This window comes from Mesoplodon bidens (genome assembly GCF_964165515.1).
Source record: "Mesoplodon bidens genome assembly, chromosome: 13".
NCBI lineage: Eukaryota > Metazoa > Chordata > Mammalia > Artiodactyla > Ziphiidae > Mesoplodon > Mesoplodon bidens.
Genome location: NC_138169.1, coordinates 27,991,951 through 28,017,158, shown reverse-complemented (window position 1 = coordinate 28,017,158; position 25,208 = coordinate 27,991,951). Strand labels below are relative to the sequence as shown.

Genomic DNA, 25,208 nt, shown 5'->3' with positions numbered 1-25,208 from the left:
ACCGGGCGGAGCGTGCAGCCTCGTCCCGCGGCCGGGCCGGGGCCGGGCCGGAGCTGCGGCGCCTGGATGCGGACCCGGCCGCGGGGAGACGGGCGCCGGCCCCGGAGCGACTTTCGGTCCCCGACGCGCCCCGCCCGACCCCTAAGATGAAGAGGGCGTCCGCCGGAGGTGAGTGCCGCGCCCGGGCCGGCCGGCGGGCGGGGACCCGGGCGCCCCTCCCTGAGCCGCGGGGCGCACCCGGGCTGCCGAGGCTGCGGAGGGTTACCGCGCGGCCGCGAGGCCACCGCAGTGCTGCCCGGCCCCGGGAGGGCGGAGCCCACGGCAGCCGGAAAAGTTGCCGCTTCCCTGGAAAGTTGGCGGCGGCGGCGGCGGCGGCGGGGCTAGTGTGGGGGCTGCTGGCTGGAAGGGTGGGGTCCTGCCTCTGATCGCCCGGCCGCGAAGGGGTTAATGAGCAGGTCTGAAGAAACCCGGGTACCGAGCAGAGGTGAGGGGTGTCCAGCCGCCTCCATCCTCGACCCGCGGACTCAGCTCAGGACATCTGGTTTTTCTGGGGTTAGACCGCAGCAGGATGAATGGGGGCGTTGGCGACAGTAGAGGGCGTGGGGGGCGGGGCTGGCCCAGAGCTGGCCCCCACAGGGGGCGGGCGAGGAGAGGCGCAGCCAAGCACCCCCTATCCGCAGCCTGAGGGTGCCTGAGGGCCCCTGCGGGCTCCGCTGAGGGGCACCAGAGGTGGTGGGGCCCCAAGCACCCCCTCCCTGGCAGCTCTCATGGGACCCTTCCCCCCTACCTGGTGTGAGGTGCTGGGGGTGACCTCCTGTAGGGGGAGTTGGACATCCCTTGCCTGGAGGGTGCTCCCCTCGTTCCCCCCCCGCCCCCCCTTGCCCCAGGGTGCCCTGCTTATTTCCAAGGTGCCGCAGGCTGCACACGTTTCTTTGCACGTGCACATGTCTACAAGGGCTGCACAGTTGCACACCGCATGTGCACACGCATGCCAGGCTGCCCTGTGTGCACGCGTACACACACACACATGCTGTGGGTGCACATCCATGTCCTCGCCCCCGCCTGCTCGCCCACGGCCATGCATGCACATAGCGTGCCTGCTGTGGTCTCCACGCTTGGCGCACGCTGGGTCCCCTCCGAGGGACCCATTCTTGTGCCTACATGCACGTGTGTTAAGGGGGAGGCCCTGGGTAGCCAGAGCTCAGAAGGGTGAGAAACTGGCTACAGGATCCGACCCCTGTGTCCGGGATTCTCCCCTCCCAGCCCCCTGGGGCTGTGTGTGTGTGAACTCGGTATGCGTCTGCACGTGTGTCTCTGTTCGCATGACCGTGTGTGCCTGTGAGCATATCGGCATGTGTCTCTTTGCCTCCGGACGTGGGTGCCCCTGTGTGCCCAGGCAGCCCGTGGCCAGGTTCCACCCAAATCTGTAGCAGAGGCCCAGGCAATGTGTGTTGGGGGCCCAGTGCCCCAGCCCAGGGTGTGAGGCCAAAGGAGTGTCTGATTCCTCCCCCTCCCCCCAGGCTGGGGCAGTGGTGGCTGATGGGGGCTGGGACCCACCTAGGCAGGGAAGGCCCATTTCACACCTCCAGGTCAGCACCGTGACACACAGGCCAGACCCCCGGCATGCTCTGCAGTCTGCCACTAAGTCCAGCTCAGGGTAGGTATATGCTCACCCCACGGCTGACCCAGGGTGACCTCAGGAAAGCTCTGCCCCCGGTGCCTGGGGGTCTCCACGGCGAGAGCCTTCTTGATGAGAGGTTCTGTGGTGTGTCAGCTGCCTCAGGTGCTGTGTGCAGGTCTGAGGTAAGGGTATTGGTGACTCGCTCTCACTGTGGTGAGGAGGACCCCAGGCCAGGGCTCAGAGAGGCAGGGCCACACCACCTGCTCTCCCCCGCACCCATCAGTGTCCTTGTCTGTAGAATGACGACAAGTAGGTCATCCTTATAGGCTGTGTGGGGGTGAAACAGAGGAGTGGGTCCCACGATGGGGTGGGCAGTGGGGCTGGCCACTCCCCTTTTCTAAGCCTCAGTCTTTCTATCTCTAAAGTGGGTACCATCACAGCTCCCACTTCTACTCCAGTTGAGGTGAGGAAGGAACCAGGTCCCTGCAAGGCAGAAGGCTGCTCACAGACCCTGATTCCTGGGTGTGGGGTGGCAGGAGAACAAGGGCCTGGATGTGGGTCCTGGCTCAGCCACCGACAATGGTATGACCTTGGGTGTGCAGTTCACCCATGCCTCAGTCTCCTTACCTGTGACATGGTCAGTAAGTGGGCCTCCCTCAAGGGTTGTTGGGGACACTTAAAGGGTGAGGCCCCCACAGGGTTCTGACCCCAGTGCTTCTGCCTTCAAAATACTGAAAACACCACCACCCTGCCCCACTCAATGGTTCCCACACAGGGAAGTCCCCCTGGAACCCTTGCACTGCCAGCTGGACCCTCCCTCCTAACCATTTGCAGATGGGAAATAAAGGCCCATCGAGGTCACTGGGGAGTTGGAGAAGGGGGGAGGCAGGGAGGGAGAGAGGGCCCTGCGGGAGGTGTGAAGTGGCCACCGATGTGTCCCCCACACTGGGGCAGCATCTTTACTCTGCCCCTTACCAGCTGGGAGCCTGCAGAACCCCTGACCCTTGGTTTCCCTATGTGAGGACTAACGATCAGCCGGGAGCCCTTAGGTCAGAGCTGGCTTTCTCCCTGTGGTCATGGAGGAGAGCCTGGCCCAGGGGGTCTCAACAAGCAAGAGGGCTTGTAGGGGGTCTGTAGGAGATGTGCTCGGGCTCTGGAAGACAGGGGAGGCCGAGGGCTGCCCCAGTTCCGTGGTGGGACCCAGGGTTTGTTTGCTCTTATTCATTGTGAGTGACAGGCGGTGAGGGGCCCGATGTGTGCAGCTGTCCCCACCCCCACTCTCTAGACTCTGACCTCACCCTCCCTCCACTGCCCCAGGACAGCCGGCACGCTGGGCCGGCCCCTCAGTGCTCCCTGCCCCGGCCTTGAATTCATGGCTTTGTGGCACGGAGGCCTGTGGCAGCTGGGGCAGCACCAGGAGGGGCCCAGCTGGTGGAGGCAGGAGGAACTCACCCCCACCCAGGGCTGTGTTTCCTGCTCTCCTGGGCCTGTAGCCAGAAAGTCTCCGTGGAGACTCAGTCTGTGCATCCAGAGAGGGGTCAGGAGCATGAAGAACCAGTGAACTGAGCCAAAGGAATGGGAGAATGGGGGTCTCAGTGAGCATGGGGAGTAGGTGTGAGTGGTACTCTGGCCCCCGGGCCCCATCCTGGGGTTCCTGACAGCTCTTGGCCCTGCACAGTCAATGAGGTTCAGGCTGCCCTGTGCCCAGGGCTCTGACCTCTGACCCCTGACCCCTAGGCCAGGCTGCCTGACCTTCTGTGGCCTGCCTGCTCCTGCCCCTTCCAGTGGTCCATTCCCAGATGCCACGTTTGGTTTCAGGCACCTGTTCATTCATTCACTCACTCACTTATTCCTGGCCTGTCAGACTCCCTCTGAGCCAGGCAGGTGAAGGGATGTGGTCCTTGCCCACCTGAGTTTATAGGACTAAATGCTTTAAAGGACAGGTGGCCACGGAGCTGAAAATGGCAGCCCAGCCAGAGCAGCATCCACACCCCTGCATCTCCTGGTGCCGTTGCTGGATCGTGTGGGCCCAGCCGGGTGTCTTGTGCTGCAGTTTCTTCTTTGGTCGCTGTATTTTAAACATTTTGCACGTCGGGAACTGTTCTTGTGTATCATGGGTTTGCGGGTGTGTGTGGAATCCCTTCCCGAGGATGCGCCATCATTTATTTATCCAAACGTGCCTCGGCCTCTCACACTGCCTGTGCTTGTGCAGCTGGACAACCAGAGAAGTGTCCCTGGTGCAGCCCTGCTAGGTCCCCCGGGGGCGTGGTCAGATGCCCCTCCCCCAGTAGGAGGCAGGGCCTGATCCCAACCCTTCGCAACCTTTCAAGTGGAGGGGGCAGAGCCCTCGGGCCTCTCCCACCCCTGGGGTTGCATTTCTGCTACTCACAAGTGGAATCTGTTTCCTGGCCTTCATCAGGATTCTGGCTCTGCTGCTGGTCCAGCCCTAGTGCAGCCGGCGGCGCTTTGGGGCTGTCTCTCTTCTGCCCCCTTCACTTAGCCTCCACCCCAACCCCGCAGTGTCCTGACAGTCCTGTCTCCTAGTGGGCCCGCTGCCTCTACCTGCCTGGGGATAGAGAATGGGCCATGGCGGCCCTGTCCTACAGCCTTGCTAGCGCCCACCCCACCCCACCCCACCCCCGCCAACCCAGGGCAGGAGGTGGAGCTGAAGGGCAGGGCAGGGCTGTTGGAAGCCCTCCCAGAGTGGGAGGGGCCCTGGGGAGGAGCTGTGCTTGTCTAAGGCTGGCCCAGGTGGGCCTGGCAGGTGGTGAGCCCCAGCCAGGCCCTGGCACGTGGAGCTGGGCTGATGGTGACACGGGGAGCCCAGTGGAGGAACCGGGGTGTCAGGAGCTGACTCAGCTTTGTTCAGGCAGCCTCCTGGTGCCCCAGAGGGATGCTCTTTGGCCTAACGCCGTCACAGATCATGCTCCATGGAACTGAGGTTCCACAGAATGTTGGTGGGGCTTGGACAAGTGTTTCATGGTCAAGCGAATTTGGGAATGACTGGGTAAGAGGTGCTGACAGAGCTCCTTTACCACCCCTGTGTAACACACTCAGGGTTTAGTGTATCCAGTAACCTATTTTGGGAAACAGTGGCTGAGGTCCTTTGGAGGGCCTGGGTCCATCAAGGGCTCCAGGGTGGGTGGGCCATCCCACACAAATCCTGCAGCCAAGCACCTGGTGGGTGGAGGGACCATGCTCTCCTGGCAGCAAGGCAATGTGCAAATTTAACCTTTGGGTTTATGGCTCTATTTCTTTGCAGCAAATGTCACGGGAAATGTCAGGCTAAGGCTGAAGCTGATGGGTGAGGGGCCCATCGAGGAAGGGGGTGGAGTGCTGAGGGGCTCAGGCCAAGGTGAGGCTCTAAGTCCCTCACCTCCTCCCGGAAGCCCTCTCAGATTGCCCCTCAACTGCTTGGGCTCAGCACCGTGTACCCGGTCTGTCCCAGCCCTTGTGACCTTGTTGAGATGTTGCCTTTATTTACCTCCTGCCGGAGCCCAGATGGGGTGGGCTCAGGGACCTGCCAGAATTCTCCCTGCCCTGAAGTCTGGGCAGCCGTTGGATCAACCTCTGCAGTACCGGCTTGCCGTGTGACCTTGGGCAGCACTGCCCTTTCCTGGTCACCAGAGACGTTGTCCGTAATCCACGGCTGTCGACCAGAGGTGGGATTCCCACTCAATGCCTTCATAGGTGGGAAAACCCTCTGAGTCTGAGGTGTGTGGGGTGCTGGGCTCTGGGGGTGGTGGGGGTGGGTGGCTGGCTCATGGCATCCTGTGGCAGCTCCAGGCACATAGTAGGTGCTCAGTATATAGGGAGGGGCAAAGAGTGGACATGGTAGGCAGGGGAGGGCTCGAGGCCAGCAGGGAATCCACAGCCCCCAGACTTACTGGCCTCCTGGCCTGCCTGGCAGGGCAGCTCTGAGGCCTTAGCCTGGCCTGTCATGGAGTTCTGTCTGGCCCCTGCGTCCCAGTGGTTGGTTAGCAAACGTTCGCTGCCTCCGGGCTGTGTGCCAGGCCTGTGCAGCTGAGTGGGTGTCTCAGGCTCCTAGGTTGCCCCCACCCAGCAGCTCCACACCACTTTCCCTACACGTGCTGCTCTGCTGCACTGGGTGTCCTGGGTCCCCCAGATTCAGCCTGTCTGGTGGTGATCGCCCTTATACCACCTGCCCCTCCACCCCCTACATCTGGGCCAAAGGTCTATAGTCCTGGCCACCTCCCTCTACCCTTCCCCAAAGTCCAGTATCAAGTCTGACCCCTCCCTGCCCGTCCCCTTTTATCCCTCATCAAAGGTCTGCTGTGGACTAGCCCCCCTCCTGGGCCCGTGGCCTCAGACGCCCACGTCTCCTTGCCCGCCATCTCATCCTCCTTTCAGGCTTTGAGATGCTTTCCTAAAACATGTTGCCGGCCAGACCCCTCCTGACTGAATTCTCCTGTGTCTACCCCCCGATGAGGCCTGGCCCAGGGGGTCTGGTTTGGGAACGTCTCTTCCACTCTGGCTCCCTGGTTCCAGTGCCTGGCACACACACCCGTGTCTGCCTCCCCACGTCCATGTCCCTGAGTCTAGCTCGGGCCTGGCACCGGTGTGCAGGGAGCCATGAATGGTAGAGTGGCCTCAGGCAGTGCCCTGAGTCAGCTCCCAGGTTCACAAGAGCTGGTGGTCCTAGCCCTCAGGGTTGGCCACTGGCCATCGGGTGCAGGCCAGTTGCCCAAGGTGGCTCAAGAGGGCGGTCCCCTCCAGGGCACAGGTCTGGAGAGAGAGCAGAGGTGCCAACCTGTGGGGGAGTTGCTCTAGCCGAGGGCCGATGGGGCTTGCACTGGGAGCCCAGGACTTCAGCCCAGAGCCAGCTGTGTACCTGGCAGGCCACTCACCCTCTGAGCCTCCATGTCCCACAGGAGATTGCGAAGGGGGAGTCAGTGGTGAATGATGCCCACGGGACAGCCCCTGGTGAGGGCTTGACTGTCCCAGCTCCTGGGGCCCCTTCCCATTCAGGTGGGACCTCCTGCCCTGAGCTGGAACTTGCCGTGGAAATAGAGGCTGTGATGGGGCTTCGTGGGGCCCCCATGTCCCGGGGGCCTCCTCAGATTGCCAAGTCCCTCCCTGCCCTGGGAACATCATGGTGGCACTCAGGCAGGTGTGTGATGGGTGTGGGCCCCACTGTCCTCTCTGGAGCAGGAGCCTCTGCTGAGCGCAGAGGAGGAGCCCCTGTGGGGCCTCCCTCCACCCACCAGCCCTTCTGCATGAGGTCCTTGCCACCCATCCCAAGGGGGGGGGTCTGTAACCTATTAGTTAATGCCATGGGGACCCAAGTGAGAAATGGGGCTGGGGGGACACGGTGGGATGGGGGTGGGAGGTGCAGGCCCCAGGCAGGGCCAGCGACTGGGGGAGGGGAAGTTGGGGTCCTCATGGGGTGTCTGCCTTTCTCAGTGAGAGGCGGAGGCCCAGTGGGGGCATGGGGCAGGTGGGTGCTGAGCCGGCTGCGGTGCTGACTTGGAAGGAGGTTCAGGGTCTCCCTGCTTCACCACATGGGTGTGAAGCCTTGGCCCACAGCTCACTTTGCACCAGCCTTCTGGTGTGGTGAGAAGAAGGCCAGCGTTCCTGCCCAGTCCTTGGGCAAGACGGGAACCGGGCAGAGGGAGGGTGGGCCACCTGCCCCCTGTGTGGCCTCTGGCCCAGAAACATCTCCTGTTCCCAAAGATGTGGTTGGAAGCAGAATTCCAGAGAAAGACCAGTCCTGGCTGGCCACCAGGACGCACTGGGCATCAGAGAGGTCTCAGGAGGGCTGTGGGTCCCAAGGTCACACAGGACACCCTGCACCCAGCTCTCTCACCTGCCTCCACAGCACACCCCAGCCAGGAACCTGCGAGTGGGCTCTGGTGTCCTGGGCCACCCTCACCCTTCCCAGAGCCCTGCTGTGATCCCTCCCATGCTTTCCACTGCCTCTTCCCTCCCTCTGCACTGGCTGAGGTCTCCCTGCTCTCTCAGGACACATCCAGCCCCCACTTGTCCTCAGAGAACACAGAGATGGCTAGTCACACCCGTCCAGCCCCAATTTCCAGGCTCCCCAGGGCCTCCCGGAGGATGAGGCCATGTAAGGCAGTGGCTGATGAACCTGGTGGGAACCATGCTCTTAGATCTCCTTGGGGGCTGAGGCCGTGACTCCCAGGGCCATCTGAGGAAGCAGCAGGACTGTCATGTAGCCCTGGCAGTGAGCAACCCCCATTCCACTGTGCGGGGACTAATGGAGGGCGAAGGGGGGGCCTGGGGCTGGGGTTCCTGAGTATGGCCTAGCAGGTGATCCCCCTCCCTTGGGGAGGACCCTCCTCACCCCTGGTGGGGTTAGCCATGCACCACAATGCACAATCCAGGTGGGGGTATGGGGATCCCTGGACAGGTCCCCGAGGGCCACTGGCTTCCACCTCTGTTCCCCTGCAAGTGCTTTCTAGCATTTCAGGCCAGCCCCATGCCGGGCAGCAGGGACCTCGAGATTCTTGTGACATATTCAGCCCTCCAGGTCCCTGGGAGACACCCCAAAGCCCACTAGGTACCCACGGGAGAGAAGTGAGAGTGTGGGTGCTGGCAGGCTGGTGAGGAGCCTGAGGCCTGGGTCCCCCACTGGGTCCTCACCAAGGCCACCCTGGGCCTACGTCTTAAAGAGGCCCTGGAGCTGCTGGCTGAGGGGGAGGGGGCTCCTGGTGCAAGCAGAAGCCCAGAGACTCCGGGACAGCCCAGTGCGTGCGCCGGGGCCCCTGGGGTGGGCTCAGGAGGCCCTGGGCAGCAGGGTGGAGGGAGATGGGGTTCAGATGAGGAGATTGTGGGACCAAGAGGGGTGCAGAGGGAGGGGTTTGGAGAGCTCGGGCTGGAAGGATTGGGTGGGGGCCGCAGAGGTGGATGGCGGCGTGCCCCAGCAGGAGGCCGGCCCGCTGCTCTGTGCTCCAGCCGTGTGACACGTGGCCCCTGCATTCCGGCCATGTCCAGGCTGTCTTTCATCTCCCTGCCTCAGCCCCAATTTCTGTCAGGCAGAGGCTGACACGGGGACAGGTGTGACAAGTGTCTGGCTTCCTGTTCAAAAATTGGCAAAAGAAAAACTCTCCCCATAAAGATATTCTATCTACACACCTCCTGGATGTCACCGAGAGGGCCCATCACAGCTGAGACAGATGGTGGCCCTAATGGACTCTATTCTTCACCTGCTGCTGGAGTTGTGGCCAAGCCCCCAGGCTGGCCTGAGGCGGGTGGTGGCATGGAGGGGGTGTCAGTGCCTCTACAGAGCCCTCCCGACACTGTGGCTGCCTCCCCTGACCCCCAGATCACAGGAAGCCTGATACAGAGGACCATCCTTGTTCAGTACATGGGGCTCTGGTGGGACAGTATGTCCCTGGGGTGGGTGGTGGGAAATAGGGAGGTAGGGCTGCAGGCCTTCACGCTTTGACCCCCGCAGCTCATTTCCTTCTGGGTGGCCAATGTGGACGCCGGTGGGTTCACTGTCCCTACGTTGCCCTGAGGCCCAGGTGGGGTCAGGCCCTGCCTGGCATGTCATGCGCACAGGGCCCCTCAGGCCTAGCTGAGGCCCCTTCCCTGCCGAGAACCCTTGGTGGGAGCCCAGGGACCGAGACCCCGGGCAAGCTCCATGCGCTCTGCTTGTTCGCCTGCTCCCTCAGTGGCACCATAGGGGCTAAGTCCAGGTTTCGGGGCGAGGCTGTGGTTGGGTAGGGGAGTGGGATGGGCGTGGTGGGGCTCTGGGAAGAAGAGCCTTCCGAGGGGGGTGTCTGGGAACAAGGAGGGGATGCTGCCTGAGCTCAGGTCAGGTCAGGTCAGGTGCCATCATGCCCTTGCTAGCTGTGGCTTAACTTCCCCTCCGTCAGGGGGGATGTGGCCCCTGCCAGGGGCAACATGAGGTGCTCCCGTGGGGCGGACAGGCCGGGCATTTCCTGTGCATCCACTGTGCGCACCAGGCCTGCGTGAGCTGTGTGGCCTCAACACCCTGTGAGGTGGGGCCTGTCGTCTGCACGCTTCAGCCAAGGGAACAGGTTTGTAGAGGTTGGGAGACCGGGTGGGGACCCCACAGCACGGGGCTCTTGAAAGGGACTCCCACTGCCTGGGGTTGGCCTCACCCACCCTACCCTGGGCCAGCTGCCCCATCCAGTGTCGGCACATGAGACCAAACGGAACAAACTAAAAACTCTTCTGATTTTACCAGTTCGTGTGCATTGTAGAAAAATCTGGAAAAATATACCACAGTTTTAAGAAATTTATTGTACTAATCAGCTGAAACTGTCATAGCAAAATGCTACAGACGGGCGCTCAAACCACAGAAATGTATTTCGCACAGTTCTGGAGGCTGGAAGTCTGAGATCAGGGTGCTGGCAGGGTCGGTTCTGGTGAGGGCTCTCTTCCTGGTTTGTAGATGGCCACCTTCCTCACGTTACTCACAGGAAAACAGGCTCTCAGGTATCTCTTCTTACAGGGCACTAATCCCATCATGGGGCCCCACCCTCACGACCTCATCTAAACCTAATTACCTCCCAAGGCCCCACCTCCAAATACCATCACATTGGGGGTTAAGTCTTCAGCATATGAATTTGGGGGGTGGGGCACAGACATTCAGCCTGGAACAGAAGTGAAGCTGCCCTTGGCATCAGGCACTGCTGCCTCGCCCTGTGGGGACGTCAGTGCCCCATGGACTCTCCTGGGCCTGGACACCTTTGGGACAGCCATCTCCACAGCCTCACACTTCTTACATTCACGTGATGGACGTTTATGGAGCATCTGTGCCATCAGCAGCCCTAGTCCTGCCCCAAGGAGCCCACGGCCTGGGGGTGCAGAAACAAGCAAGGCAAACCTGCCAAGTTGACCACTGAGGTGTGGGGCAAAGGGGGCACCTGGCAGTGGACAGAGCGGGGGGTTTCACAGACCCTGGGAGTGATTTGTCAAGTTCTCAGACATAGCCTCCCCCTTTTACAGATGACAGACCTGGCTCTGAGAGGCGGAGGTTGCTCGCCGTGCCTGAGCTGAGCAGGGTGACGTGTCTGGGCTGGGGTGACCTGGCTCATGGCGGGGGCGAGCCTGTGACCAGGGAACAGTTGGAGGGTGGGTGAGAGGCAGCTGGCTGCCTGCCCAGTGGGTTGCTGGATTTTTCTGATGCATCAACAGAAGAGGTGCAGAGGCCTGGGCCACGGGGTGCTGCTCTGAGCAGGCGGGGCCTGTGGGAGCTGTGGGCACCAGCCAAGGGCACCCCATTCCCTGCGTGTCTGCTTCCTCCTCCACACCGGGCTCTGCTGGCCCCATGGGGCCACGCGGTGAGGGGTCAATGTGAGGGAGGCCTTCGGGGTGCAACCCTTCTTTCCTTGGCTCAGTGGTTATTGAGCACCTGCTGTGTTCAGCCCCTCACAGGTCGTCTGCAGGTGAGCAGGCCGAGGGCCTTCCAAGGGCACTGGGTGGGGAGCAAGTCTTTCTGACCCAGGCCTGGGCTCGCGCTGGGGACACTTGTATGTTGGGCTGGGTGAGAAGGGAATGAGGATGTGAATTTGTTAGGAAAATTTTTAGGGAAAAGGCAAATGCCTTTGTTGGGCTTGGTGAAGTCGAGCCATGCTGGCCTGGGTGGGGAGGCAGGGGAGGCCAGCTGGGCACTGCGTATGTCCTCTGGGGGATGAAAGGCTGGGCTGCCTGGGTCCTCAGGTTTACACAGGGGGGATGAGTGGAGTGTGGCCTGCAGATGGCCCCCTGCCTCCTGATGCCTGGCCACGGCAGTCCCCAGCAATGCCTTGGGCCTTCAGGGACTCCTCCCCAGCCTGCCCCTTCCTCTGCCAGGGGGCATTGGTGCCCTGGGTCCAGTGAGGTGGGGGGTGGGGTGGGAGAGGCCATGCTGGGCACCTGTCCCGGGGGCTGGTGCTGAGGAAATGAGGCCACCCTCCCAGCCCCGCCCCCAGGGCAGCCGACCCCTTTCTGCTGCCAGGAGCGCCTGGTGCATCAGCCTCAGGAAGTAGCCGAAATACACTGACCTGCTTTTCCAGGAGGCAGCGGCACGCCTGGTCCTCCCACCCTCACTGGTGAGAAGCCGCCAACAATTTCCATCCCAAATTGATTTCAAATAAGGAAGAGTTATCACACACAATCATATAGGAATAATTTATCACTCGTTAATAAAAGAGCAATTACTTATCCACGTCACCCCTGCCTGCATGTCATGCATTTGGATGCAGAAACACGATTGGGGCTCTCATAGAGGCCCCAAGGTCAGGGGAGCCCTCCCCAGGGGCTGCAGACCTCTACCTGAGGCCCCGGGTTTATCCGCTGGATCCCCTGTTCCTGAGGGTCCCCAGTCTGGGGTCAGGGGGTCGGATCTGTGACCCCGGAGCAGGCAGGGCTGAGGAGGGACAGTGGGAGGGGCTCCCTGGAGGTGGTGGGACTGTGAAAGGCCCAGGGCACACATGGATCTTCAGGTTGGACGCTGTCCCTTCAAGAGTCTGGATTTCAGAGGCCCCTGGAGCCAGGAGCTTGGAGCGTCCCTGAAGGCTGGGGGCGTCCTTGGCCACCCTTGGCTGAGCAGCCGCTGAAGAGCAGCCAGACGCTGGGCTGAGCACCAGGAGGCTTCGAGAGCTCTCAGTCCCACTTTCTCTTCCTGCACCTTGGAGACGCCTGCTGCTAACCCACGTTCGTCTCCACCTTCTGGCAGATATGCTTTATTTTCTTCTTTTTATTTATCTCTGTTTCTGAGATTTCATTGCCAAGTATGCAGTCTTTTGAAAAAGATAACACTGTGGTCGGCCATATCTTGCTCAAAGTGAAAGCCTGCACCCAGCCCTCAGAGGCTGGTCTGGGGCATTGGTTTGTAGCCCTCCTCCAACTCACCTGCTGTTGCCAGCTTCCCTGTTTTTCCAGGTGGTTACCTTCACATTTCCATGTCTCCTACCCCAGCCCCCTCTTCTCCAGCACACTCCCCAGTGTGGCTGTCTCACTACCGACAGTTAAATTCATAACCAGTGTTTCCTAATCCAGGTCACATAAATGCTTGTCACTGCCTGACCACAGGGGGTGACCCTCTCGCTCTCGTCTGGCCTTTTGTTTTTCCTGGAGTTTACAGTTGACTTTGTCTTTTTTCTCTTGTCCCATATGCCACCCTCATGTGCTTACTCTTCTCTGTGTCAGGCATTCTACTGGGTGTCTCGTTTTCCCCAGGGGAAGTCTCCCTCTAGGCCTTTGCCCTGCCGTCCCCTCCTGGGCTGGGCATGCTGTGGCCCCCTCACAGCTGCCCCTGACTGCCTTTCATCACCCAGTGTTTCTTGGGGTTCGTGTTTATGTCCTGTTTTTGGTGAAGTGCATTCCCAGCTAACCATCTAAGGAAGGCACGGTGAAGAATCATTCTATGAGCCCTTGAATGTTAGCAAATCTATTCAAGCTGGATTGGCCCAGTCCAGAATTCCAGGTTGAAAATAGTTTCCCCCCAGAGTTTTGAAGCCGTTGCAGTTTTGTGGTCTTCTGGCATCCAGTGTGCTGTGGAGAAGTCTGCTGCCCTGTTGCTGTTCCTCTCTTAACCCCCAGAGACCTGAAATTGCACTGTGAATGTCACGTGTTGTGCCAGGCACTCACCCAGGAGAGTCTTCAGCTCTGGGAGATTTTTGGGTATTATTTCTTTGATAACTTTTTCCCTCTATTTTCTGTTTTCTTTCTGGAATTACCTAAGACAGGTGTTGGATCTGTATTTGTCTTCTGAATCTCATCATTTTTTCCCTGTTTCTCTTTTTGTTTTTCTTTCTGGAAGACTTCCTTAACCTTGTTTTCCAACCTCTCTATTGATTTTGGGGATAATTTTAGCAATTCTATCTTTAACTTCCAGGGACTCTGCTTGTTTTCTGATGGCTCCTCGTTCGTAGCACCCAGTTCTTGTTTTAAATCCTCTTCTATCCCTACGAGGACACTGATTAGATTTTCCCTAATTTTTATCTATTCGCTGCACTGTCTCTGCTTCCTCTGGAGGCATTGCCGCGATTGTCCGCATTGGCACCTTTTCCAGACACCTGGTTTTCTGGTAGCATTTACTAGGGAAGCATGGAAGGTGGCGGGATGCTCTGCTGAAAGTGGGGCTTGTCGACTGGCAGGTGTGGGTGATCAGGCAGTAGCTGCTCTGGACACCCCAGAGGCCATGGTGGAGATCCTTCCTCTGGACGTTTCTCCGGGGGAGCAGCCTCATCGCCCTACTCCCTAACCCCTCAGCAAGTACTGCATCACTGTCCTGGGTCTGGGGTGGGATGAGCACAGGTCTCTGACATGGGTGGAGGGTGGGCATAGAGGGGGCCGCCGAGTGTGCCAGTGCTGCAGGAGGAGCAGCAGCAACTTGTGAGGCCATTCCATCTGTGCTGGGCTCCACGCTTGTCTCTGAGCCTCCTCCCTCCACTGAGGCTGAGCTCAGTGGAGGCAGGGAGGTTGCCCTAGGTGTGTTCGCAGCATGGCCTGGCTGCCGTGCCCTCCTCCCACCCAGACGCAGCCTCTCATGGACAAAGCAGGGCTACCATGCCAGGCAGGAGGGGCCTCAAGACAAGCAGAGCGATCAGCATGGCTGTGGATGCCATGTGAGCTGTGGGCCTCTCCTGCCTGGGCTCCTCACCTCAGACAGGGCTGCCCAAGGTCAGAGCGGCACAGCACAGCGGCTCCACAGCAGCCCCTGGGGAGGCAGGGTGTTGGCCACAAAGCCAGAGCCTGGGTGGAGGTGCTCAGTGGGGTTCCAGGCTGGAAGCATCTTGGGGCCCCGGGGAGGTGGATCCTGGCCTGTTGTCATCCTCATGTCACTGCTGTAGAGACAGCTGCCCCAGCCCCTTGGTGAGGGTGTACAGAGCTGGCATCTGAGCCCAGGGCTCCTGGACCCTGGGGTCCACCTTGGGCAGCCCATGGAGCAGAAAGCTTGGGCCAAGGATAAACCTCGCTGGGGGTCAGAAAGCCCAGAGCATGTGTTGAGGGGAGGGGCTCAGCAGCTCACCTGCTGCAGGGGGGCTGCTTCCCCTTTTTGTTATCTGGGTCACTTGGGGCTCAGGGCCTGCCCTGGTCACTTGATGTGGCAGGAGGGGGGCCTTGGACCCCGTTCCCTGGTCTTGCTGGTTCCCTGTGGTCACCGCACCTTGATAAGGCTCAGTGCCTTTGTCTGAGGAGTGGGGTTGATGGTCATCTCCTCATTGTGCTGTGGGATGTAGCAAAACCTCCAGGAGTGAGGGACATCTGTGACTTGGGCGTTCCAGGGAGGTGAGGGCCCCATCTGCCCCCACTCTCCCCTCCACTGGTGCTTGGTGCTGTGTGAGGCTGGGATGTCAAGGTGGATGGACAGGGCCTCCCTGGGAGACAAGCTCGACCAAGAAGGCCCTGCATGGCCTCAAGACACTGCTGCTGGAATGCTCAGGGCTGTCTCATGTCTGCCCAGCGCTGGCCACCCACTCACTCACCTCCGGGCTGGTGGGGGCCTCTCCTCAGGACCCCACACCCTCCTCTTGGGCTCTGTGGCCAGGCCACACAGGGGTCGGCTCGCTGGCCCACTAGCATCACACTGTCCACTTGGCTGGGAGGAGGGGACACAGAAAGTCAGTTTTGATGCACTTCCCAAGATATTAGGATTCAGGCCTTGGCTGACAACTCTTCCCATTTAGGAACAAATAACAAAGGTGGGACAACTCGGTCCAGGAAAGGAGAGAGGCACTGGCGTGCAGGCCGCCTTGCCAACAGGCTTCCCCAGACCATCCTGTGGACCCACAGCCCCTGGATGCAGTGACCTCAGCCGGTGGTGACTCAAATGGGAGCATCTCAGGCTGAGGGTCCTGGGCCCCGCACTTGCCTCTGGCCAGGGGTGCTCAGCAGACCATGCTGGTCCTCCCCACGGTCTCTCTTGGCGAGTGCTGCCCCCCACCCTCACTCTCCCAGCTCAGTTTCAAAGCCCCCAAGCACCCTGCCCATGTTAACCCCTTCTCGAGGCCCAAGCCACCCTGGTCGGGAGCATTTGTGAGAACTCGGCTCTCCTGGGACAGTGAAGGTGGGCTTCAGTCCAGCTGCTCTCTCCAGACGGGGCTAATCCTCAACAGCCCAGAGGCCGGATGGGCTGATCCCCAAGGGTGAGCAGTCGAGGGCCTCCGGAGACCTGCATTTGTCTTTCCATAGCCAAATAGATCCTGCTCGGGCAGAGGCCACCTCCTGCCTTGTCGGTGATGTTGACAAGTGCCAAGGGCTCGAGAACACCTGGGAATGTGCCCACCCGTCAACTCCCGCCACAGAGGACAGCAGAACCCCTCGGCCTGGCTCCTGGCTCCTGGCTCCTGGGTGGGGCTCCCATGTCTGCCAGCCTCTGCACAGCAGCCCCTCTGCTGTTTGGCTGGCTCGCCTCTGTGCCCTGATCACGCAGGCCCCAGCAGCACAAGTTCCAAGAGTGTGTTCCTATTGTGTGTGCCCATGGCGTGCACCCCCCACCCCGAGTGCGCACCCCAAGCGTGGGCTCCTGCACTGCATCTACCCTGTTGGAGGCTGCTGTCAGGGCCTCGCAGGAATGGTTAGCTTCGTGTTGGCGGTAGATGTAGGGTCCCGGGAGGAGTGTGGGATGGATTGCAGGGAGGGCAGGACCCATGTTGGCCCTGCCAGGCTAGGCATCCAGTCCTGGACAGGAGCTGGCAGTGGACGGGGATCTGGGCAGGCGGGTGGGCATGGTGGTAGGTGTGTGGCAGTAGGTCCCAGGCCCTGGCATGGGGAGTGCCCCTTCTCTGAGCCTCCCTGGGGCAGGGGCATGTCAGCCACTGGCCAGTTTCTCATTAGCATCCTCTGGGGACTCGAGCCTACACTGGCCGCCGGATTGAATTAGCCTCAGGACCCTGATGAGCTGGTCGTGGAGACAGAATTCTCCAGGTAATTAGGCAGCGGGCGTTTGTTGGTGGCCTGATGGAGTGGGGGGTTTGCTGGGGGTGGGTGGGACGGGGGCGTCCAGCCTCTGGGGGGAGGAAATGCTGGCTGAGTCACTGCTGCAAGTGTGGGTGTGGCCTGCATGGGCAGGGTCCTGGGGCTGGACGAGGCTTCAGATGCTGGTGTCATGAGCCCTCCATGTGGGGCTCCTGGGTGGGAGCCGAGGGAGGTGGGCTCTGGGTGAAGAGCATGTGGACTGGACAGGGCGAGGCTCCAGAGCCTCCAGGCTGGCAGCCTGGCCTTGGCCAAGGATGGATTCCTGAGGCCTGTTGGCTGGGCCCAGTGTCCTGCCCATCAGAGGGTGTTCTTGGACCCGCACCCTGGCAGTGAGCTCCAGGGCTTCTCGCTTGACGTCTGCCTGCTGTCTGGGGCCAGCTCAGGGCTCTTTGGCCCCTTCAGTCCCCCACGTGACACCTGTGGTCAGCCCGATCCTGGACCACAGGTGTCACAGCCAGGACCACATCCCGACCACAGGGCGCCCCCTGGGGAACACGCTTGTGGGTGGGCTCTGCATCCAGGGCCTCCTGCTCCCAGGCAGGCCAGACCCTCCCCTGCCACTCTCTGTTTCCTTGCCTTGTAGGGGCCCAGAGCTGCCTCCCAGGTGCCGTGTCGGCTGGAAATTTTGGGTTCCAGATGGGGCTGATGGGTGAGGTAGGGGTGGGGGAGCTTTAACTTTTTACTACCCAGTAAGGCTTTTCAGCAACTGGACACCACAGGGCTGGGAATCCTACCGGCTCCTGGGCTGTGAGCAAGAGACCCCCCCATCCCCCACCAAGCCTCATTTCCTCACCTGTAAAATGGCTAAATACACTAGCCCCTGGGAGAGCTCACCAGACAGAGGGACCTGGCCTTCTCACCCTGGGTCCACCCGTGCACAGCACGGTCAGGAGGCCGGCTCTGCCCACAGTGGGCCTCAGTTTCCTCCACTGCACGCAGCTTGGCCTGGTGTTTGGAACTGCTCAGCCCTGTGTCCAGTACCCTCCTGCTATGGTAGGTCACCTTGCCCATTATCCACCTGGCCAGCCCGCCCTGCCCTGCCCCTCAGCTGCACCCTGAAAAGATCAATAAGGAGGGGGCCTTGAGGGGCACAGCCAGGCAGGGAGCTGGTAGCCACACCCCTGGAGACACAGGGCTCTATTGAGGGTGGGCTGCCTCACGGGAGCGGCTGCCACCCTCCTCCCTGGCACCTGACCCAGGGAAGGGGCCCAGGAAACGCCCTGGCCACGTGTGCTGCCGCCGCGCTTGTCTATGCCTGGAGGACGGATGGAAGGTGGGTGGTGAGTATGAGAAACAACGATGACCAAGGGGGGACAGATGGACGACGGGGGCGGTGGTGAGCCCATCGTGAGTGGGGGGCTGGCAGGGATGGGAGGGGTATGGGTGCAGCCGTGACGGGTGCCTTGACCCTATGCGGTGTGTGGACGCCAGTGGCTCCCACCCCCGCTCGGAGCTATTTCTGGCCTGGCTGTGCTGACTGTGGCCTCCTGTTCTGCCTTGTAACTGCGATCTGTGACATGACCCTTCATGGGATGTTCTTGGTGTTTGAGAGGGTCCTGAGCAGACTGATGTCCTAGCTATGCTACGGCGGTCTGGCCCCTCCACAGATGGCTGACCCCAGCCTCCAGGGGAGTGGGCAGCAGCTGAGAACCTCCCGGGAAATGTCCCCTCCCAGCCACCAAGGGCACAGGAGGGAGCTGCCCACGCTCTCTTGCCGTGACCATATAGTGGCCACTCTTCAGGCCTGGGCTGGATGTCCCTCCTGCCCCTTCTGGCAGCTCTGTGGCTCCTTCTCTTGCCCACCATTCCTCCTGGGCCGGCTCTGAGTGGGAGCAGGCCATGGTTTAACTGCTCACTGTCTCAGTTTCCTAATCTGTAAAATGGGCTCACGACACCAAAAAGAAAATTGATTCTTATGCAGCTCCAACTCACGCCTCTTTATATCAGCTGGTGGACCCTTGTAACGCCCCCAAAGTGGGTGTTACCGCCACCCCATAGCCACAGGGAGGCATAGAGGCCTGAGGGCACTGAGCCTGTGCTCTGGGCTTCCAAGGCTGCCAGCCCTGTGCCATCTCTTAGGCCTCGCTTGTGGGGGCAGAGCAATCCCCATGAGACCTCGGGGGAGCTGCACTCCTGCAACCTCAGCCCAGGCTGGGGGACCCCGGGAGCGGCAGGGGCCAGGGAACACACTGAAGACCTCCCCGTGCCTGCAGCCTCCAGCACGCCCTGTTTCTGAGCTGCTGACCTCAGCAGCCGCCTGCCCGCTGCCCACTGGCTCCTGCGGCTGCTGGTGACTCCCCAGAAGCCTCCGCCCCTCCTGGCTCCCCTCCCTTCTGCTCCCCTCTCCTCCCTCCACCTTCCTCCCTGCCCCCTGCAGTGCCCAGGAGCTGGATCAGGGTGAGCAGTGCAGATGGCCTTCGAGGCCACACGCAGGCCTGATGCCCCCCAGCCTCCTGGGCCTCGTCAACTGGCCTGGAGAAGAGACCCTGAGCAGAGTCTGGTCGCTGTGCCCCCACCCCCAAGACCGGAGTGGCTGGTCCTCCACCAACCATAGCCCTCGTGCCCCTGCCCCAGCTCCAGAGCAGACCTGGGCTAAGGTGGGGGCTCCTAGCCGTGACCCAGGGGTCCCGTCCGTGGGGAGGGCACTAGAGAAAACCCCTGACCCGTCCATTCTGTGCTGAGGCCCGAGGAAAGAGGAGGGATGGCGGGGGAGGGGCCGGCTTGGGTTTGCGGGAAGCTAGCTGAGGGAGCGTGGTGGCCCGGTGTGCGACCAGGACCCTGGTGTGGCGTGGTGTGCCTTGCGATGATTTCTGTGTATGAGAGCTGGGCGGGGCAGGGCTGTTTTCTCACCCTGTGTGCAGGAGGCAAGCTCCCACTGGACCCCGTGAGGCTGGGCGTGACTGGGAGGTGGGGCCAGGGGAATGGGCGGCTGTCTGGGGCCAGTGGGAAGGTTGGGGGGAGAGAAAGGAGAGAAAAGTGAGGCAGGGTGCAACCTGGGGGCCTCTGATGAGTGGGCAGGACCAGCGAGTGCAGATCTGCAGGCCAGAGAGGCCTCAGGCTCAGGGGACTGCAAAAGCCAGGGAGGATGGGTTGGTGGGTGGGCGATGTGGGATGAGAGGATGGGCTGGGAGGACAGGCTGGGGACGGGGCGGGGCGACGGATGGGGAGGACTTTTAGGGTTAGGAGGGATTAGGTGAGTGATAGGGTCCAGGGGGTGGAGCCAGGGTACACCCTCCTACTACCTGGTGGGGTCTCCAGGCCCCTGCTGTGAGAATGAAAACATGACACAAAGTTGGGTTTGATTATCTCTTAGAAAGATACCCCCTCTGCTTGCTCAGCAGAGGGGTTGCCATGGAGACCAGCGGGCAGGCCCCAAGGGGTCCAGGCTGGAGCCAATTACTGTGGCTGAGGCGAGGAGCGAGCCCACCGCCGGCCGCTATGCTGACAGCAGGGCCCGTGCTGAGGGACCGACCATCAGAAGATGGTTTCCTAAAAGCAGTTGCCTCAGCGAGAGGGAAGCCGTGTCTTCGCGCCTGTTGCCCACTTCCTGGCAGGGCCGAGCCACGTGGCTGCTCTGCCACTTTCCCCCATGCGTGGCTGAACACTGGTGCCTATCTCAGGGCATTCATAGAGTGGGCACGGCCCCAAGCCCATGGCTTATAGCCTTCTGTGGGCCCTGCTTAGCAACGGCTGGAGGCTGGAGGAGCCGGCCGGTTCCAGTGGTCAGCTGACCCCAACCCAGCCAAGCTCACAGACCATGGCTGCAGGCCTGGGAGCCAATGGTCAGGGTGCAGTGGTAACAGTGCAGTCGGTGATGTGGTGGGTATGGTCATGATGGATGGCTGCTGGCAGCCAAGTTGGTGGTATGGCCCAGCCCGTGGTGGTGAGGTCCAGAGTCTGGCCTGATGAGTACCTGGGGCCCCACCTCACCCTGCCCCAGATTGTCCTCTGCCACAAGGTCTCGGGAGCAGGAAGTACTGTTTTCATAGCACAGTCACATCCCGTGGCAACAGTGAGATGCCGTGGGAGCTGGCTTAATCAGGCCCGACTTTCCAAAGGAGGCCCATAAGGAGAGAGCCAGGAGAGGATGCCAGCAGTTTAAATAGAACAGCTGAGATGCCCCCTCATGGCCTCCTGTGTGCAGCCAGCCCAGGGAGGGGCACCTGGGGCTTGGGCAGGGGGTGGTCCTGGGGCTGCCATGTCCCCAGCAGCCAACAAATGGCCCAGCCTCAGTGGCCACCAGAGCATAGGGGACAGAGGAGGCCCCTAGGCTGTGGGGACGGTGCTCCCAGTACCTGGGGACCAGAGCCTGGGAGGGCGTATTCCTTGTGACTGCTGGACATGCCTGGCTTGCTGGGCCTCTGGGCTTGGGGCAAGCGTCTGCACTGGCCCTGGCAGAGAGGACCTAGTGGGGGTTTGGGGCCCAAGGTCATGGTTCTGGGTCGGGGAAGCTGGCCTGTGGTCCCCTCCTTTCTCCCTCCTGGTTCCAGCCCCAGCACTTAGCCCGCCTTATTCAGGTCTGCAGAATCCTGCTCTCAGCTGACTGCCAAGGAAGGTGTTAGCTGTCAATGCAGGTGTTAGCTGTCAACGAAGGTGTTAGCTGATAACTCAAGTGTTAGCTGATAAGCCATAACCCTCCCAGGGGGATTCACATTTTAATATACTTACTCCTGTGGCAGAAAGAACCTTCAGCATTCAAAGCGGTGGCTCTAATGGTGGGATGATAGGCAGGGAGCTTAGTATTGGGCATGTGGCCCTGCTGGTGAGCCCAGCCTGGATACAGCACCCCAGGAGGGGTCTCCTACCCGGTCTAGGTCTTTGGTGAGGCCCTGAGATGGGGGAGCTGCAGCCCCCTGGGCTGGGGTGGAACCTGCTGGGAGCGTGTCTTGGCAGGAGGGTTGGGGGCAGCTGGACTGTGCAGAGATTGGAGTAAGCTCCTCGCCCAGGGAGGAGACCAAGCAGAGAATGAGGCCGAGGGGAGGAGGCTGCAGGAGGCGTTCTGAGCCAGGCCAGGAAGCACTAGGCGGCAGTGAGGAGGGCATGTGCAGGAGGGAGCAGCCTGCCTGAGGGGCTCACAGGGCAGGGCTGCAGTGCCCCCCAAGCCCTGGACCTGCCTTCCCTGCTATGCCTGCCCTCAGGGCCTAGGCTCCTGATCCTGTGATGGCAGAGTTGCTCTGGAGCGTGGGGCTGCTGTGGCAGTTTCCTGTGTCCTGTTGGTAGAACCCAGACCCCTGCAGGAGGGCCACTGGAGCTGTGGCTCCCGGCTTCACCAAGGCCCCTGCAATTTCTTGGTTAAAGCACAGCTCCCCGAGGTGGGGAGGCTCCCTCAGAATCCAGGCAGGCCTTGGCCCCAGGGGCTCTGGGGGCCTGGGCAGGGCACCAGGTCTGAGTCACAGCCCCACCCTTCCTGCAGCCCGAGAGGACGCTCTGGGAGGGCTGCTGCGGAAGCTTCCAGGAGGCAGGCCTGGCCATGATCCTTGGCCCAGGGCTCCCCTGCATGAGCGGGGCTGGCCTGGTGCTCCAGTGTTTGCCGGGGCCTCTCTCCCTGCCTGGCCTGTGGGCTGATGGGACAGGGACAGGCTGGGTCAGTGCTGGGACAGACAGGGAGAGCGGGCAGGCCCACGGGGGCTCTGTATTCACTGGAGTCTGAGAAGGTATCTGCAGGTGTGCATGTCTATCCCAGGAGGCCTTCACTTGGGCCTTGGGGGTGACCTGCTAACCCCGAGTGGCAGGGGGTGCGGGCATGTTAGCTCGTGTGTTTTGAGTGCCAGGCAGGGTGACGTGGGTGTCTGCAGGTGACGTTTCTCGGTGTGGAGCGTTCGACCCCTTGGAGGGCTGTTGTGCAGCAGCTTCCACCTGGCGGGTGGGGCAAGGATCACAGCACCTGAGTTCCCAGGGGCAGCAGCATATCCTGGGCCCAGCCCCAGCCCCTCCTGCACAACCCCAGCCTTGCAGGAGCCCCTGCCCACTAACTGCCCTCTGCTCTGCCCACAGGGAGCCAGCTGCTGGCCTGGGTGCTGTGGCTGCAGGCATGGAGTGTGGCGGCGCCGTGCCCAGGTGCCTGTGTGTGCTACAACGAGCCCAAGGTAACCACAAGCTGCCCGCAGCAGGGTCTCCAGGCCGTGCCTGCCGACATCCCAGCTGCCAGCCAGCGCGTCTTCCTGCACGGCAATCGCATCACATACGTGCCAGCCGCCGGCTTCCATGCCTGCCGCAACCTCACCATCCTGTGGCTGCACTCAAACGCGCTGGCCCACATCGACGACGCCGCCTTCGCTGGCCTGGCGCTCCTGGAGCAGCTGGACCTCAGCGACAACGCGCAGCTGCATGCCGTGGACCCCGCCACGTTCCAGGGCCTGAGCCGCCTGCACACACTGCACCTGGACCGCTGCGGCCTGCAGGAGCTGGGTCCCGGCCTGTTCCGCGGCCTGGCTGCCCTGCAGTACCTCTACCTGCAGGACAACGGGCTACAGGCGCTGCCTGACGACGCCTTCCGCGACCTGGGCAACCTCACTCACCTCTTCCTGCACGGCAACCGCATTACCAGTGTGCCCGAGCGCGCCTTCCGCGGCCTGCACAGCCTTGACCGCCTCCTGCTGCACCAGAACCGTGTGGCCCGCGTGCATCCGCACGCCTTCCGGGACCTCGGCCGTCTCATGACACTCTACCTGTTTGCCAACAACCTCTCTGCACTGCCCGCGGAGGCCCTGGCACCACTTCGGGCCCTGCAGTACCTGCGGCTCAATGACAACCCCTGGGTGTGCGACTGCCGGGCGCGCCCGCTCTGGGCCTGGCTGCAGCAATTCCGCGGCTCCTCATCCGAGCTGCCCTGCAGCCTGCCCCCGCGCCTGGCTGGCCGCGACCTCAAGCGCTTGGCCACCGCCGACCTGGAGGGCTGCGCTGTGGCTGCCAGACCGTCCCGTCCCTTCTGGACCGGCGGGCCTGCTGATGAGGAGCTGCTGGGGCTGCCCAAGTGCTGCCAGCCGGACGCTGAGGACAAGGCCTCGGTGCTAGAGGCCGGGAGTCCGGCCTCGGCTGGCAACGCACTCAAGGGGCGTGTGCCGTCTGGCGACAGCCCGCCAGGCAACGGCTCTGGACCACGACACATCAACGACTCCCCATTCGGGACCCTGCCTGGCTCGGCCGAACCCCCGCTGACCGCGGTGCAGCCTGAGGGCTCCCAGCCACCGGAGCCCCCCACCACGGGCCCTCGCCGGCGGCCAGGTTGTTCCCGCAAGAACCGCACACGCAGCCAGTGCCGTCTGGGCCAGGCGGGTGGCGGGGGTGCCGGGGCTGGTGGGGCTGGCGGGGTGGAGGGCTCGGGTGTCCTGCCTGGCCTCGCCTGCAGCCTCGCTCCCCTGGGCCTCGTCCCCCTGGGCCTCGCGCTGGTGCTGTGGACGGTGCTCGGGCCCTGTTGACCAGCCACCGAGCGCAAAGCCTCTCTCAGCAGCCAGGTGTGTGTACATACGGGGTCCCTTCCCGCTGCCAGCCAGCCCCGGGTGGCAGGCCCTCCCTGACGGCGCCTCCCGCCTGCCCGCCCGCCGGTCCCATCTCCACCCCGTCATGTTTACAGGGCGTGGTCGGGGCGTTTGTTCCAGAACGCCGCCCCCCGCCCGGATCGCGGTATATAGAGATATGCGTTTTATTTTACTTGTGTAAAAATATTGGACGATGTGGAATAAAGAGCTCTTTTCCTAAGCTGTGGCCTCTCAGGCTGGGGGTTGCTGTGAGACGTGAGAGGCAGGTGGGCCCTGGAGGTGCAGCCCTGCCCCCGTCATGGCACACGGAGTCTCAGGAAGGGAAGGCAGCTGCCTGGTGGTATGGCCTGAGTTGCAGGCAGCTCAACCCTTTTCAGCCCAGCACTTGTGGTGGCCATGAAGACTGACCTCAGTGTGCCTTGGCTCCCTCCCTCCCGGCTGGGCTGACAGCGGTGTCTGAGAGAGGTGTGTGTCCAGCACAGACCATGCCCAGCCAGACAAGGCTGCCTCTGTGGGGACATCTGCTCTGCGATCACACAGAGTCCCTAGAGGTCCCAGCCTTCCAGCACAGCTTTGGCTGCCCCTCGCTCCCATGTGGGTTGAGGTGGTCCCAGGAGGAGCCTGAGGTCCAGGAGGACCCTGTGCGGGTGGGTTAGGGTGGTCCTGATGGAGTTCTGGGAGGTGAGGCTGATCCCCCCTTCCAAGGCCTAGCAGGGGCCGTGTGCCACCCTCATACCACTGCCTGTGGTCTCATGCCAGTGCTGTGGCCATGCCTGCTCCGGCGTGTGCCCAGGGTGCCACATACCTACACCATACCGCACACATGTACACGCACAGGCGGGGCAGGGACCACGTGTGCACACATAATGCACGTGCATGCGTGCTCACACGCAGCACAGGCAAAAATATGCGCATGCACATTTTCTCAGTCCTTACTGGGCATGAGGACTCAGTAACAAAAGAGGCCACGTGGCCATCCCACCATCCCCCTCGAGGCAGGGGCCTGGGGGAGCAGGAAGAGGGAGGAACACACCGTGAGTTGGGAGAGGGAGTGGGGGAATGTTGCTGGTGGAGCCAGATGGCCGTGGGGGCGGCCGGGGCTCCAGAAGCCCAGGGGAGGGGGGAGGGGAGGGGGTGTGCTCAGCAACCAGGCCCCGCTCCCCCACCCGGCCCCTCTGTGCCCCTGGTGG

At 61.9% G+C, this 25,208-nt stretch overlaps 1 protein-coding gene across 1 annotated transcript; it reads left to right on the top strand.

Annotated features, from left to right (window-relative positions):
- RTN4R (reticulon 4 receptor) lies at nucleotides 1-24,390 on the top strand. The gene is made up of 2 exons (XM_081252492.1): nucleotides 1-168; nucleotides 22,535-24,390. Exons 1-2 carry the CDS (start codon nucleotides 147-149, stop codon nucleotides 23,956-23,958), a joined length of 1,446 nt encoding a protein of 481 aa, XP_081108618.1. The 5' UTR covers nucleotides 1-146; the 3' UTR covers nucleotides 23,959-24,390.
- Nucleotides 24,391-25,208: the final 818 nt, after the last annotated feature.